The sequence below is a fragment of the Coregonus clupeaformis genome, chromosome 26 (assembly GCF_020615455.1).
Source record: "Coregonus clupeaformis isolate EN_2021a chromosome 26, ASM2061545v1, whole genome shotgun sequence".
NCBI classification, from domain to species: Eukaryota; Metazoa; Chordata; class Actinopteri; order Salmoniformes; family Salmonidae; genus Coregonus; species Coregonus clupeaformis.
In genome coordinates, this window is record NC_059217.1 from 17,406,796 (window position 1) to 17,423,153 (window position 16,358).

The 16,358-nt window shown below is 43.1% G+C and overlaps 1 protein-coding gene across 5 annotated transcripts in view; it reads right to left on the minus strand.

Moving 5' to 3' along the window:
• Nucleotides 1–7,321: 7,321 nt before the first annotated feature.
• The window catches only part of LOC121540427 (phosphatidylinositol 3-kinase regulatory subunit gamma), a 337,642-nt gene continuing 328,605 nt past the window's right edge, over nucleotides 7,322–16,358 (minus strand). For all 5 annotated transcript variants that reach the window (XM_041849289.2, XM_041849288.2, XM_041849291.2 and 2 more), the window contains 6 exons: nucleotides 15,077–15,202; nucleotides 14,309–14,451; nucleotides 13,860–14,036; nucleotides 13,426–13,500; nucleotides 12,994–13,167; nucleotides 7,322–10,878 (listed from right to left, as the gene is read on the minus strand). In XM_041849289.2, coding sequence (XP_041705223.2) covers nucleotides 10,665–10,878; nucleotides 12,994–13,167; nucleotides 13,426–13,500; nucleotides 13,860–14,036; nucleotides 14,309–14,451; nucleotides 15,077–15,202 — 909 coding nt within the window. In that variant the 3' untranslated portion in view covers nucleotides 7,322–10,664. The remainder of the gene's footprint in view (nucleotides 10,879–12,993; nucleotides 13,168–13,425; nucleotides 13,501–13,859; nucleotides 14,037–14,308; nucleotides 14,452–15,076; nucleotides 15,203–16,358) is intronic.

Genomic DNA, 16,358 nt, shown 5'->3' on the forward strand with positions numbered 1-16,358 from the left:
CGAAATGCTTGTGCTTCTAGCTCCGACAGTGCAGTAATATCTAACAGGTAATATCTAACAATTTCACAACATATACCCAATACACACAATCTAAGTAAGGAATGTAATTAAGAAGATATACATACATATATGGATGAGCAATGACAGAGTGGCATGGACTAAGATACAGTAGAATATTATAGAATACAGTAAATACATATGAGATGAGTAATGCACGATATGTAAACATTATTAACCTCTACCGGATCGGTGTCCCGTATACGGGACTGTTGAGCCAACATGCGCTAATGTGATTAGCATGACATTTGTACTGTAAGTAACAGCATACTTTCCAGGACATAGACATGTCTTATATGGGCAGAAAGCTTAAATTCTTGTTAATCTAACTGCACTGTCTAATTTACAGTAGCTATTACAGTGAAAAGATACCATGCTATTGTTTGAGGAGAGTGCACAACAACAACAAACTTTTCACGGCAACTGGTTTGATACATTACATTTTACATTTTAGTCATTTAGCAGATGCACTTTTCCAGTGCGACTTACAGTTAGTGAGTGCATACATTTTCACATTCACCACTGAAGGTAAATAATGTACTTACATTCAGTAATTACAATATCTTGTAATATTAAAATGTATGAACTGGGTTCTACAGTTTGAACCCCTGCTGTCTCTGGCTCCACACCCACCCCGCCCGGCCATCTAGGTGCGTGAAAGTTAGTGTATGAGCTAATGATCCATCGTGAATGACATTCCTGGGAGTGTGTAAACTTATATTTTGTATTACCATATCATTTTTGTATGTTCTCTATAGTCATGTACTTGAAAATGTATCAATTGACCAATTCGGCACATTTGGGCAGACTTCATACAAAATAGTCCAGTATTTCAATGCTTCACTGGATCAATCGAAAACTTTGCACACATACTGCTGCCACCTAGTGGCCAGAATCTATATTGCATCTAAACTGCAATATTATATTGTGGCCTTTCTCTTGCATTTCAAAAATGATGGAACAAAAACATAAATAGAAAACACATGTTTTTGGTTTGTATTATCCTTTACCAGATCTAATATGTTATATTCTCCTACATTAATTTCACATTTCCACAAACTTCAAAGTGTTTCCTTTCAAACGGTATCAAGAATATGCATATCCTTTCTTCAGGTCCTGAGCTACAGGCAGTTAGATTTGGGTATGTCATTTTAGGCGAAAATTGAAAGAAAGGGTCCGATCCGTAAGAGGTCAAAGTGACTAGTGATCCATTTCTTAAAGTGACCAGTGATTTGTAGTCTATGTCTATAGGCAGCAGCCTCAAATGTGCTAGTGATGGCTATTTAACAGTCTAATGGCCTTGAGATAGAAGCTGTTTTTCAGTCTCTCGGTCCCAGCTTTGATGGACCTGTACTGACCTCACCTTCTGGATGGTAGCGGCATGAATAGGCAGTGGCTCGGGTGGTTGATGTCCTTGATGATCTTTTTGGCTTTCCTGTGACATCGGGTGCTGTAGGTGTCCTGGAGGGCTGGTAGTTTGCCAGCGGTAATGCGTTCGGCAGACCGCACCACCCTCTGGAGAGCCCTGTGGTTGCGGGCGGTGCAATTGCCGTACCAGGCGGTGATACAGCCCGACAGGATGCTCTCAATTGTGCATATGTAAAGATTTGTGAGGATTTAGATGCCAAGCCAAATTTCTTCAGCCTCCTGATGCTCTGTTGCGCCTTCTTCACCATACTATCTGTGTGGGTGGACCATTTCAGTTTGTCAGTGATGTGTTCGCCAACATGAAGCTTTACACCTTCTCTACTACGGTCCAGTCGATGTGGATAGGGGGGTGCACTCTCTGCTGTTTCCTGTAGTCCACGATCATCTCCTTTGTTTTGTTGATGTTGAGTAAGAGGTTATTTTCCTGGCACCACACTCCCATAGCCCTCACCTCCTCCTTGTAGGCTGTTTCGTCATTGTTAGTAATCAAGCCTACTACTGTAGTGTCGTCTGCAAACTTGATGATTGAGTTGGAGGCGTGCTTGGCCACAAAGTCATGGGTGAAGAGGGAGTAAAGGAGTGGGCTGAGCACGCACCCTTGTGGGGCCCCAGTGTTGAGGATCAGCAAAGTGGAGGTGTTGTTTCCTACCTTCACCACCTGGGGGCGGCCCGTCAGGAAGTCCAGGACCCAGTTGCACAGGGCGGGGTTAAGACCCAGGGCCTCGAGCTTAATGATGAGCTTGGAGGGTATTATGGTGTTGAATGCTGAGCTATAGTCAATGAACAGCATTCTTACATAGGTATTCCTCTTGTCCAGATGGGATAGGGCAGTGTGCAGTGTGATGGCGATTGCATCGTCTGTGGATCTATTGGGGCGGTAAGCAAATTGAAGTGGTTTTAGGGTGACAGGTAAGGTAGAGGTGATATGATTCTTGACTAGTCTCTCAAAGCACTTCATGTTGACAGAGGTGAGTGCTACGGGGCAATAGTCATTTAGTTCAGTTATCTTTGCTTTCTTGGGTACAGGAACAGTGGTGGCCATCTTGAAGCATGTGGGGACATTAGACTGGGATAGGGAGAGATTGAATATGTCCGTAAACACACCAGCCAGCTGGTCTGCGCATGCTCTGAGGATGCGACTAGGGATGCCGTCTGGGCCAGCAGACTTGCGAGGGTTAACACGCTTAAATGTCTTACTCACGTCGGCCACGGAGAAGGAGAGGCCACAGTCCTTGGTAGTGGTCCGCGTCGGTGGCACTGTGTTATCCTCAAAGTGGGCGAAAAAGGTGTTTAGCTTGTCCCGAAGCAAGATGTCGGTGTCGGCGACATGGCTGGTTTTCCTTTCGTAGTCCGTGATTGTCTGTAGACCCTGCCATGTACGTCTCATGTCTGAGCCATTGAATTGCGACTCCACTTTGTCTCTATACTGACTTTTTGCCTGTTTGATTGCCTTGCAGAGTGAATAGCTACACAGTTTGTATTCTGCCATGTTCCAGGTCACCTTGCCATGGTTAAATGTGGTGGATTGTGCTTTCAGTTTTGCGTGAATGCTGCCATCTATCCACGGTTTCTGGTCATGGTAAGTTTTAATAGTCACAGTGGGCACAACATCTCCTATACACTTCCTGATAAACTCAGTCACCGTTTCAGTGTATTCGTCTAAATTATTTTCGCAAGCTACCCGGAACATATCCCAGTCCGCGTGAACAAAACAATCTTGAATCGTGGATTCCGATTGGTCAGACCAGCGTTGAATAGTCCTTAGCTCGGGTACTTCCTGTTTGAGGTTCTGCCTATAGGAAGGGAGGAGCAAAATGGAGTCGTGGTCAGATTTGCTGAAAGGAGGGCAGGGGAGGGCGTTGTAAGCATCCCAGAAGTTCGAATAGCAATGGTCGAGGGTTTTAGCCACGCGAGTACAACAGTCGATATGTTTATAGATCTTCGGCAGCCTAGTCCTCAAATTTGTTTGTTAAAATCCCCAGCTACAATAAATGCAGCCTCAGGATTTGTGGTCTCCAGTTTGCATAAAGTCCATTGTAGTTATTTGAGGGCCGTCGTGATATTGGCTTGAGGGGGGATATAAACGGCCGTGGCTATAACCAAGGAAAATTATCTTGGGAGATAATACAGTCGGCATTTGATAGTGAGGAATTCTAGGTCGGGTGAACAAAAGGACTTGAGTTCCTGTATGTTACTACAATTACACCATGAGTCGTTAATCATGAAACACACACCTCCGCACTTCTGCTTCCCAGAGAGATATTTATTTCTGTGAGCGCAATGAACTGAAAACCGATTTCGACAGAATATCCCAAGAGAGCCATGTTTCCGTGAAACAAAGTATGTTACAGGCCCTGATGTCTCTCTGGAAAGAAACCCTTGCCCTGAGTTCTGGTGAGTTACCTCCGCTCTGATATCCAATAGTTTTTCCCGGCTGTATGTAATGATACAAAACATTTTCTAAGCTAATAATGTAAAATACAATACATAAAAAAACAAAATACTGCAAAGTTTCCTAAGAGATCGTTGCGAGGCCGCCATCTTCATCGGCACCTTACACATCTCCAGGCTGTGTATGGGCTATTTTACCAAAAAGGAGAGTGATGGAGTGCTGCATCAGATGACCTGGCCTCCACAATCCCCCGACCTCAACCAAATTGAGATGGTTTGGGATGAGTCGGACCGCAGAGTGAAGGAAAAGCAGCCAACAAGTGCTCAGCATATGTGGGAACTCCTTCAAGACTGTTGGAAAAGCATTCCAGGTGAAGCTGGTTGAGAGAATGCCAAGAGTGTGCAAAGCTGTCATCAAGGCAAAGCGTGGCTATTTGAAAATATATTTTGATTTGTTTAACACTTTTTTGGTTACTACATGATTCCATATGTGTTATTTCATAGTTTTGATGTCTTCACTATTATTCTGCAATGTAGAAAATAGTACAAATGAAGAAAAACCCTTGAATGAGTAGGTGTTCTAAAACTTTTGACCGGTAGTGTCCCACACCTCCTCGGGCCGTATGTATTGCTTAATTGACCCACAAGACAATACAGAGACAACAGTAAGTTTGAACAAAATATTTTCTTTATTCTGCGAGATAAATGAATATGGTGAAGTTCCATTGATAACGTACAAGAGTTGAGCTCATAACAAATTGAGATTTTACAACATATACAAACTATTGCAACAGATACGAGAAAGTGAAGTAGTGTACTGTGATGGAATTAAACCAACTTAACTGAACAATTGAATACCTATAGAAGCCAGAAGCAAGGTATGTATGATGTTGTTGTAATACTGAGAAAGAAGTCTCTGTCTGGTTGGTCTGGAGAGTAGAGAACCACTCATAGCCGGCTGTACAAGAGAAAGTCATCACCATCACAATCCACATGCAAGAACACTACAATGTCGCTCCAGAAACACACAATTATATACCAGAAATGGTATGTGAGTAGGTACTTAGCAGTAATTGTCAGAATAAAGTAAGCAGATGGAAATATAAAAGTAGTTGAATATCATACTGATTCAGTAGCCTACATAACAAAAACTGGTGGTGTTACAAAATGCTGCGAACAGTCTGTGAAATAAGAATAATTGTTTGATTATGTGAGTTACAAGCTGTGTACTGTAAGCAACCCAATAAATGCTTTACAGGTCAAACATTCAAAGCATATTATATTGTATGCCTCAAACATTGACAGATATTGTTATATGGAGAGACATGTTAGTTTCAACAAGCCAAACAAACAATAATGGACACATGTTTGTATTGCTGTGATGTTCATCTTTCTCAGTATTACATACTTATAACGCTATAAACTGACAATAATAGGACTCTAACTTGGTTCAGCTGGAAGCAGTGACTTGTTTAGTTAGCTATATTAAATTCAGATCTGAATACACCATAAACAGACAAAGAACATTTTTTTTTTTAAACATCTCTTTTTCTATTTTCTTTTATACACAAAAACAACAGTCAAGAGTACCAAAGATGCATGCTGGATCTGTACGTATGTCAAAAAAGGGATAGGGACAGTGTGATATACACATTATTTTCTTCAAAACTATTTTTTTTCTCTTTTCTTTCTAAATCTTTTTTTTTAATAAGAAGCTGTACTCCTTGAAGCTGTGCTGGGTATTGTGATCAGATAGCAGTGGTAAGAACACACACGACTCCTGGTGAGAATCACAACATATTCAAACCCCACTGGCTGTTGCTGCAAATAAAACTTTGCAGAACTGCTTGAGGGCAAGAAGAAGAACAACAGACATTATAGCTATATAACAGTCCTGTGGTGCTATAGGAAACCTAAGCCTGCATCTTCCTGTACCTGTACTCCAACTTAGTGTTTTGTTTTCACACAGAAAACTCTTAAAACAGTCAAAAAGTAAACTTGGGTAATATATATCTTAGTTTGTCCTAACCGCTTCGAAATGTATTTTCCCTCCGAAAGTCTCGTAGTAGTAAAATCCCACTGACAGTGGTTCGACACACTAATCTCAGACAGAACATCTCTCTCACGCATCACTCCTCTGTCCCTGACCCCTAACCTCTGACCCTTGACAGAAAAAGAAAGGAATATTGCATGCATTCTGGAGTGAAAGAACTTAAGGAAAACCTGCTTTCTTTCCAGCAGAAGAACGACAATCACTTCTTCTCTTCTTAAGACAAACCACTAGACACAAAATGAAAGTGTATTGGTCTTATTCCCTTCTTTCCAAAGCTGAGAGGGAGAGAGAGCAAGCATAACTCTGACTGGATCAATATGTGCAAATATATGACTGTGTTGTGAGAAAACAAGAGGAGACAGACCCTGGGAGTGTTTTTGGTGAAGTAAGAGGTCTTTCACGAATTTAACAAAACTCAAATAAAAGAGGAACCACACCAATGGCACACATATTATAGACCAATAAAGCCACTCACATCATTGGTGCAGAGACTTGCTAAACCATCAAAATAAAACCCGGGCATATGAATGAATCTGCCATATCTCTCAGCACTTTCAGAACAGTGAAAACTATCGGTCTAATTTGAATAGACAAGAGACTGAGAGGTGATATGAGTGGCAAACTATCCTCCTTAACCACACTGCTTGGTGAGGACATCCAAATGTTCTTTGGTATAGATCCTATACCTCAACTTTCACCAAGGAACACCTATCCCCAATAATTAATCGTATTAATTAAAATTATTATACTTCATAATAATTACCTTTATTGATAATTATCTACATCATTATCACTAACAGGGGATTATACTGTATGGTACACACTCACTCACTCTGACTACATCTAGCTACTGTACCATATTAACTTCTGAGTTCTTCTGCAAACAAGGCAATGGAAATAATATGTAACATGGAAACAAACATCCCTTTCAAACTATCAACATCTAAAGGCTAAAAATAAAGTCAACTGAAAGCTTTGGTCTCAATGCCAGAGGGAAAAAAGTAGTGGAACAACAACTAAATCACAAACAAAAATAGTATGTGTTCTTTTAGCATCATAGATTAGTATGAGAAATGCTTTGTCTCACAGTGGAAAATAACAACTGTAGATGAGACAGTCACACTATGTCTGCGTCTGAAATGGCACACTATTCCCTAGGCACTATATAGGGAATAGGGCACCATTTTGGATGCACCCTGTCTTCTCGAAAGAGTGATGTGTGCAATATCAGACAAGCCCTCATCGACAAACATAATCTTAGTATATTTCTGAGAAAGTTTACAAAGCACCTCCTTCCCTCCTTGCAAAGAAGATTCATTTGATTTCTGATTCTGTGACATAGACATGTATAGTTATATATATTTAAAAGTCAACCCAGTCCTGCTCACCATAGAAAAACAAAACAGATATTTTCTTTAATATATGCATATTTCTATTAAAAGACATTCAACAGTGAGCAATGCAATAGTTCAAGTAAAAGAGTTAGGGCCCTATAGGGCTCCTAGTAAAAAACGAACCAAAAGTCAACAAAAGAACAACCTTCAAACCACGGTGGAGGATAAGGAAGGAGAGGAGACTGAAGTGAAGATAGACAGGCTCTAGAGCTACCTCAGTGGACAAACCTAACAGAGCAGGGCTACTGAGGTCGAAAGACACCATTAGAACCAGGTAGACACCATTATAATTAATGACATAACTTACTGTCTGGGTGTTGTTTACCAGTCCAGAGATTAAAGAGGGTTTTGTTATGAAACTGTTATGTAGCAAAAGGGTAGCCTAGCATCCCGCCTGAGGGTCCTTGCCAAAAAGAAAACAGGGACGAGGAGACACACAAACAAACTTCCATCTAGCAGAACTGCCTGATCCAGTTTTACATTCAACATAACCTCTAACCCCCTTCCCTCCGCCAGTACACCATATCACACCCCACTACACTCCATACAGAAGAGCTGAACCTCACCTTAACCCTAACAGCTGTTACTAGGCAGATCAGAACATACAGACCAGGGAGAGACTGAATAAGGGAGAACCCATCTCTTCAGAGGGAGTGTGTCACACCTTCTCCCTCCTCCTCCCTTGCATGTGTTCCCTATCAAGCGCTTTCAGCACTGACTGTGTCCTAGTGACCCCTCCACCCCCACTGCCTCATCTGGCTTATCTTAGTGCACTACTCCAAGGGGTGGGGGTGTATGTTAGATAAAGATGATTCGCTCAAGGGTATGGCGTCGTTGTGGAGGAGATACAGGGGAGATAGATACTCGGTGGGCAGGCGGCGTAGAGGCCTGGTTTTTACAAGGCTGTATCATTCACTCATTCATTCACCATGATGATTCCACTTCACCACCACCACACAGCTAGATAACGTGACCTTAACTTTCCTCCTCCCACTCACACACACTGAGCACTGGTTCTCACTGGTGTGACCCCATACACTTTACTGATTTCCACTGGTAGTTCAGTAAAGACTCCAGACGATATACAGGTGCTGTCTGACTTTGTAACAAGTGCTTAGTCCTGTTTTCAAAGTATGACAAGAGAGCTACTTATTTGTGTAACTCTAAATCTGTTAGATCAATTTTGGTAGTCAACCTCACTGGAGTAGTGTCTTTACCCCAATTGTGCCAAAACATTTGTCCAGTAAGGTGCAGAAATTTGGAGGGGGCTCGCTCCTCATAGTCATAGACAAGGGCTGAGTGTGTCTGATTAAAAACCGCTGTCTTTGTTCTACTCCAGGGTCACTAAATCACCCCTCTGCTGCAGCACTACCCTCTCCTGTCAACAAAGGTCTTAAATATGGCCTAAGATTAACAGGTAGGGAGGGGACAACTGTCTGGGAGACAGGACCCCAGGGACACTCAGAGATGGAAGAGGAAGTGAAACAACCCACTCGCTGTTTTTTTCTGGTTCAATGAAAGTCAATTAACTAAGTAGACCAGAAATTGACAATTTATTTTCAATGGTAAATAGTTCACTCAGGCTATCTTCATTTATCCACCATATTTGATCTCACTGGCCCATTGTCTGTCTCAGAGGCTGCTGGTTAGATAGGCAGCAAGGAGAGCCAATGGTAAAACAGTAGCCAAACAACAGCCAATCAGAATAGAGAGTTTCATATCAGGAAGTAGAGGTGACTGAATAGACTGGAAAATTGCACATTGTGGTTTGTCATTTTGTCAATATTTATTGTGCGATGTTATAATCTTTTATTTTCAACAGAAATGTTTCCACTGGTCATAAAGTCAAGCACTGGGTAAGAAGTTTGAGTGAAACACAAACAAAAGAAAAAAAGGAAAAAAATAAAAACAACATATCTTCAATAGCTTCACTGTGCACTTTGATTATCTCTCCTGCGAGTCTGGCTGGAAGCTGGGTTCGTTCAGCTCTCCGGGTGACTGCTAACCTAAATAATCATAATACAATGTTGGATTGCACTTTCTTCAAGTTTTTATCATCAGCAAAAGCATTCGTCTTCAACTTGAAACTCCCCCCCTCCCTACCTGCTTCGTGTACACTAAAACAGTTCAAAGCCTATTATCTCAAAGGTTCCGTAACCAATACATAAAGTCCCCGTTTGTTTTAAACAGACATTAGCATATACTACACATAATCTTTTGTTTAAAACAAACGTGTTTCAGGTTCTAAGGTAGTTTGTTTCTCCTAAGTTTTGGGATTTGGTGTCAAACCGTACGGTGCAGCCTTGGCTGGGCTCTCCTCTTAGATAAGTGCTTCTAACTCGACCGTGACCGCCATCTAGATGGTCAAACCCACCGACCGTCTCCGTCTGTGCGTACCATCCCCTCAGAGCTTATAGTGCACGAGCACTGGGCCCAAACTCTGTTTTATGTGTGGTATTAAACAAAGCAAGCACTCTCTTTCCTCTTCTCCATTCATACAGACTAATAAAAACACAATGGACTTTTTTTCTGCCCATGCCAACTTTGGTCTCTATAGGTGACTATAACAACATGACTTTACCATAACTTACAATGTGTCAAAGGAAATAGGATCCAGCCAAGCAAGAAAACAAACTCACTCTCCATCTACAGTTAGTATAAAAGCAAGCTTTTTTTCTTCTTTTAAGAGTACAAAACCTTTTTATCTCGCTTGTGGCCCCTTTCGACTCTTCCCTCCCTTTTATTCTCCCTCCCCCCAAACCTTCAGCAGCAGTCTATATGGAGGGACACTGAACAACTGTCTTTCGTCTGTTATGCTACATTATTTTTGCTTCTCATACGGAGAGGGACAGAGAACATACACTCGACATCATCATAATCATCATCTCTTGCATTTAGCAGACAAGCTGTAAACAAAATAAATTGTCCAAATGAAAAAATAAAGAAAGAAAATAATAATTTGGGGGACAGGAAACAAAGCCTTAAAATTGAGCGTTTTCATGTTGTTGTTTTTCTGTAAAAGAGTTCTGGCTGGAGTTTAGGCTGCAGCGGGGTCACCTGAAACTCGGCTCTTCTCTTTTCCTTACGTTTTTTCACATTCACAAACATTTATAACTTCCTTGTGCAAATCAAGCAGTCTTTAGAAAGAATGCCCTCCAATTGTTCTAGTAAAAATATATATAACTCCAAGGTGGCTGACGTGTGTGTTGCAGCAAGTGTTTCTGTATTTGTTTCTTTTTTTTTTTTTTTATCTCAGGTTTTTTCTCAGGTTCTGGGTACAAGTTTGTACCCCCCACCCCGTCCCCTCATCCCTCCTGGGGCTGGGTAGGAGGGGGGGGGGCTCATCTCCGTGGGGCAGGGCCGGAGGATGAGGGCATCTGTGCGTAGACTGGGTAGGCCAGGCGCACGTTGAGCGAGTCGTTGTGCTGGACCAGGGAGGTCTGGTGGTAGTGCAGGACCAGGTCTTTCAGAGAGCTGTACAGGTTGTAGGGCTCAGCGAAGCCGTAGCCCCTCTGCGTGCTGTAAATCATACAGTGCTTCACCTCACCCTCCACACTGTAGAGAGAGGAGAGGAGGTGTTAATACTAGCCTAACCCACAATGAAAACAAAGCAGTTGGACATGGACACATACTTGCGACTGCTTATAGAGTGCCTTCGGAAAATACGTTACAGCCTTATTCTAAAATTGATTAAATAAAACATTTTCCTCATCTATCTACACACAATACCCCATAATGACAAAGCGAAAACAGGTTTTTAGAAATGTTTGTACATTTGTAATAATAACAATTTACGTAAGTATTCAGACCCTTTACTATGAGAATCGAAATTGAGCTCAGGCGCATCCTGTTTCCATTGATCATTCTTGAGATGTTTCTACAACTTGATTGGAGTCCACCTGTGGTAAATTCAATTGATTGGACATGATATAAGGTCCCACAGATGATGTGCATGTCAGAGCAAAAACCAAGCCATGAGGTGAAAGGAATTGTCCGCAGAGCTCCGAGACAGGATTGTCTCGAAGCACAGATCTGGGGAAGGGTACCAAAACATTTCTGCAGCATTGAAGGTCCCCAAGAACACTGTGGCCTCCATCATTCTTAAATGGAAGAAGTTTGGAACCATCAAGACTCTTCCTAGAGCTGGCCACCCCGCCAAACTGAGCAATCAGGAGGTGACCAAGAACCAGATGGTCACTCTGACATAGCTCTAGAGTTTCTCTGTGGAGATGGGAGAACCTTCCAGAAGGACAACCATCTCTGCAGCACTCCACCAATCAGGCCTTTGTGGTAGAGTGGCCAGATGGAAGCCACTCCTCAGTAAAAGGCACATGACAACCCGCTTGGAGTTTGCCAAAAGGCACCTAATGGACTCTCAGACCATGAGAAACAAGATTCTCTGGTCTGATGAAACCAAGATTAAACTCTTTGGCCTGAATGCCAAGCGTCACGTCTGGAGGAAACCTGAAACCATCCCTACGGTGAAGCATGGTGGTGGCAGCATCATGCTGTGTGGATGTCTTTCAGCGGCAGGAACTGGGAGACTAGTCAGGATCGAGGGAAAGATGAACAGAGCAAAGTACAGAGAGATCCTTGATGGAAACCTGCTCCAGAGCGCTCAGGACCTCTGGCGCGAAGGTTCACCTTCCAACAGGACAACAATCCTAAGCACACAGCCAAGACAACGCAGGAGTGGCTTCGGGACAAGTCTCTGAATGTCCTTGAGTGGCCCAGCCAGAGCCCGGACTTGAACCCGATCTAACATCTCTGGAGAGACCTGAAAATAGCTGTGCAGCGACGCTCCCCATCCAATCTGACAGAGCTTGAGGGGATCTGCAGAGAAGAATGGTAGAAACTCCACAAATATAGGTGTGCCAAGCTTGTAGTGTCATACCCAAGAAGACTCAAGGCTATAATCGCTGCCAAAGGTGCTTCAACAAAGTACTGAGTAAAGGGTCTGAATACTTATGTAAATGTGATATTTCAGTTGTTTTATTTTTTGTAAATGTACAAACATTTCTAAAAACCAGTTTTTGCTTTGTCATTATGGGGTATTGTGTGTAGATTGATGAGATTTTTATTTTATTTTATCCATTTTAGAATAAGGCTGTAACATAACAAAATGTGGAAAAAGGGAAGGGGTCTGTATATTCTCCGACGGCACTGTATAAGAGCAGTTTTTGACACACTCACAGAGGATTATTGAACTACCACAACTTAGCAAGACTTACCATGGCATATCATCATCGCAGAGACTCAATCAGTAGTACATATTGAGACACTTACACTACGGAGCATGCTTATCTTATTGATAGTATATACTTGAGCACTTACACTACGGAGCATGCTTATCTTATTGATAGTATATACTTGAGCACTTACACTACGGAGCATGCTTATCTTATTGATAGTATATACTTGAGTACTTACACTACGGAGCATGCTTATCTTATTGATAGTATATACTTGAGTACTTACACTACGGAGCATGCTTATCTTATTGATAGTATATACTTGAGTACTTACACTACGGAGCATGCTTATCTTATTGATAGTATATACTTGAGTACTTACACTACGGAGCATGCTTATCTTATTGATAGTATATACTTGAGTACTTACACTACGGAACATGCTTATCTTATTGATAGTATATACTTGAGTACTTACACTACGGAGCATGCGTAGCAGCCCTTCTTGCTGCTCTCCCTAATGAGGAAGGCTCCGTCAGGTTTGCCCAGTAGAAGGTCTTCAGACTGGGTTCTGTTCAGGTCTCCTACAAACCAGCTCTTCTCATCATAGTGGGGCAGGTTCTCATCCTCCTCCGTACTCACAAAGTACCCTCTACACACACAGGAGACAGGGGAGCGAGATAAGCATAGGGTTTAGCAGAGATTCATTTGAGATGATGCATTTATGGTGTAGCCAACATATAAAATGAGAACGATTTCCTCAAATCTATATCCCTCAAACATGAATATAGTGATGAGACTATTGTGAATGAGCAAAGCCAATGTCAAGTCTATTGCTCCAGTATGTCCATGCTACAGATAGAGTGAGCCTTGCAGTGCGAGGCTGGGAGGCCGTGCTCTGAACACTTACTCATCTGTGTTCTCGTTCTTGATCCCCAGCCAGTCGTTAATTCGTTTCTGTCGCACTCCTTTGTGATTGAGCCAGCTGCAGAGAGGGAGAGAGAATGAAAAGAGAGGAGAAATGACTACAAACATCGAGTTAAAGCCCTTCTTTCATTATGCACATCATTCCTCCATTGAACAGAACAGACGACAAAAGGTATTGAATTAGTAGCACTCGCACAACCCTTCTGAATTAATCTGTGTATAGAAACGAGGCAGACCTGGTAATGCTATTACAGGCTTCCTAGAAGCCATGGCCTTTCTCTCCCCAGGCAGCCCAGAGACTTCCCTATAGAGAGCCTGCTGTAGCTAAGAGGAAACACAAGCTTGTAATATGGCCGCTCTCCAGTTAACCCCGTACGAACTCCACGTTTACCCCTTGCGGTCTGGGTTACTACTTACACAAGGTATTGGTCCCTGATCTTGCGGAGCTGGATGAGGTCAGGTTTGAGGCTGTTCATCTTCTTGTCTGTCTCTCTGTTGTCCAGAGCCTGGGTCTTCAGGTCCTGCTCCAGACGAATCTTACTGTCGTGGATCTCACCTAGACGAGACTTAAGCTTCTCATAGTTCATCATGATCCTATAGGACAGAGAGGGAGCGGAGGGGAGGAGGAGGAGAGGGGGAGGATGGGTCAGGATACTGCATCCTTTATGTATACTACTGCGCTACTATTACCATTATTCATAACTATTTCCATCACCCCCACAAACTAACATCCTGTTAAACACTTAAGGTCAATCTAGACACCACACTCTTTAATGTACACAAACATGACTTTGCCTGATGACAAATAGAGTGTATTCCATTTGGAGCAGGTCTGAGCCAATAAAAAAAAAACGTCCACTGCATACCTCTCGATCTCCTTGTCGTTGCCCTCCCGGCGGAAGCGCTCAATGTACTCTTTGCTGTAGCGCTCCTGCGTGTGACACTGCTCCTCAAAGATCTTGATGGTCTCGTTGAAGGCCTCGATGGCCGTCCTCTTCATCTGAATCTCCTGAGAGGGTTTACAAAGACATCAGGGCTATTAGTCCTCCACTCATCAGCCTGATAATGGTGTAATCTTCTAACGAATAAAGTCTATATCTATCTGTCTCGATTTATCAGCCAGGCACAGTCATATACACCTGGCAGTACACTGGTTGGCTGGATGTCCTTTGGGTGGTGGACCATTCTTGATACACAAGGGACACTGTTGAGCGTAAAAACCCAGCAGCGTTGACACAAACCGGTGCACATGGCACCTACTACCATACCCCGTTCAAAGGCACTTACATGTTTCACCCTCTGAATGGCACACATACACAATACATGTCTCCATTGTCTCAAGGATTAAACATCCTTCTTTAACCTGTCTCCTCCCCTTCATCTACACTGATTGAAGTGGATTTAACAAGTGACATCAATAAGGGTTCATAACTTTCACATGGATTCACCGGGTCAGTCTATGTCATGGAAAGAGCAAGTGTTCTTAAAGTTGTGTACACTCAGTGTAGCTGTTCCTTTCCTGATTAAAATAGAACATAGCTAGCTACTAGGTCTGTATTGGGTTTGGTGATGCAGGTGCAGGGTAGGTGTGTGTGGTATGATGGGCTAACAGTGTAGTGTGGTGTGTACGGTACCTGTGAGGTCTTGGTGTACTCCTCATAAAGCCGGTCATACTCCTTGCTCTTCTCCTGGTATTGATTGTGATATTCCTGGAGCTTCTTCCCCACCGCGTCAATGTTGTCCTCTTTCACCAGCTGATCCTGAGAGAAAGGAAGAGAAAGAAAGAAAGAGAGAGCGTATTAGAGGGAGATACATTGATATTAAGTGCAGAGAGCGAGAGAGCGAGAGAGAGAGAGAGAGAGAGAGAGAGAGAGAGAGAGAGAGAGAGAGAGAGAGAGAGAGAGAGAGAGAGAGAGGAGGACAGGAGTTGGGGATTAACCTGTCTGATTGTGCTTACAGAGGGAGGCTTCCTGATTAATTCAGGACCCATGATTTGGCATGGGTCCTCAGATCCTCAAAAAGTTATACAACTGCACCATCGAGAGCATCCTGACTGGTTGCATCACCGCCTGGTATGGCAACTGCTCGGCCTCCGACCACAAGGCACTACAGGGGCTAGTGCGTACAGCCTAGTACATCACTATGGCCAAGCTTCCTGCCATCCAGAGCCTCTATACCAGGCGGTGTCTGAGGAAGGCCCTAAAAATTGCCAACGACTCCAGCCACCCTAGTCACGGCAAGCGGTACCGGAGCGCCAAGTCTAGGTCCAAAAGGCTTCTTAACAGCTTCTACCCCCAAGCTATAAGACTCCTGAACAGCTAATCAAATGGCTACCCGGACTATTTGCATTGTGACAAATAAAATTTGATGATGCCTTTATCTAGGTGCTTGGGGGGGGGGGGATAATTATGAATGCAGGGACGGCCTTTTGACATGGAAGATGCATCTAATTATTTAGGGAGCTGTGCATTGCAGCACACAGCGGAGGAGAGAGAGAGAGCGAGAGAGAGAGAGAGAGAGCGAGAGAGCGAGAGAGCGAGAGAGCGAGAGAGCGAGAGAGAGAGAGAGAGAGAGAGAGAGAGAGAGGAATAAGCAGGGTAATATTTCACCAAGCTGTAAATCCTGCTGTATAGGCACTTTGCCTGGGAAGGAAGGGAACAACCCCCAGGACTACTCATTAGATAGACTGGGGATGCACAGGAGAGGAGGAGCAGGGGAGGAAGAGGAGGACGGGAGGAAGATAGGTGTCGAAGAGGAAGAGGAAGAGGGAGCAAGAGGTGCAGAGAGAGAAAGAAAGAACGACGAAGAGGACAGAGTAAAGGAAGAGGACAGAGAGAAGAACGCGAGGAGAGCAGAGAGAAAAAGAGGGAGGAAAAAGAAGTGGGCAGTAGATAGATGGGAGTGTGTGTGTGTGTG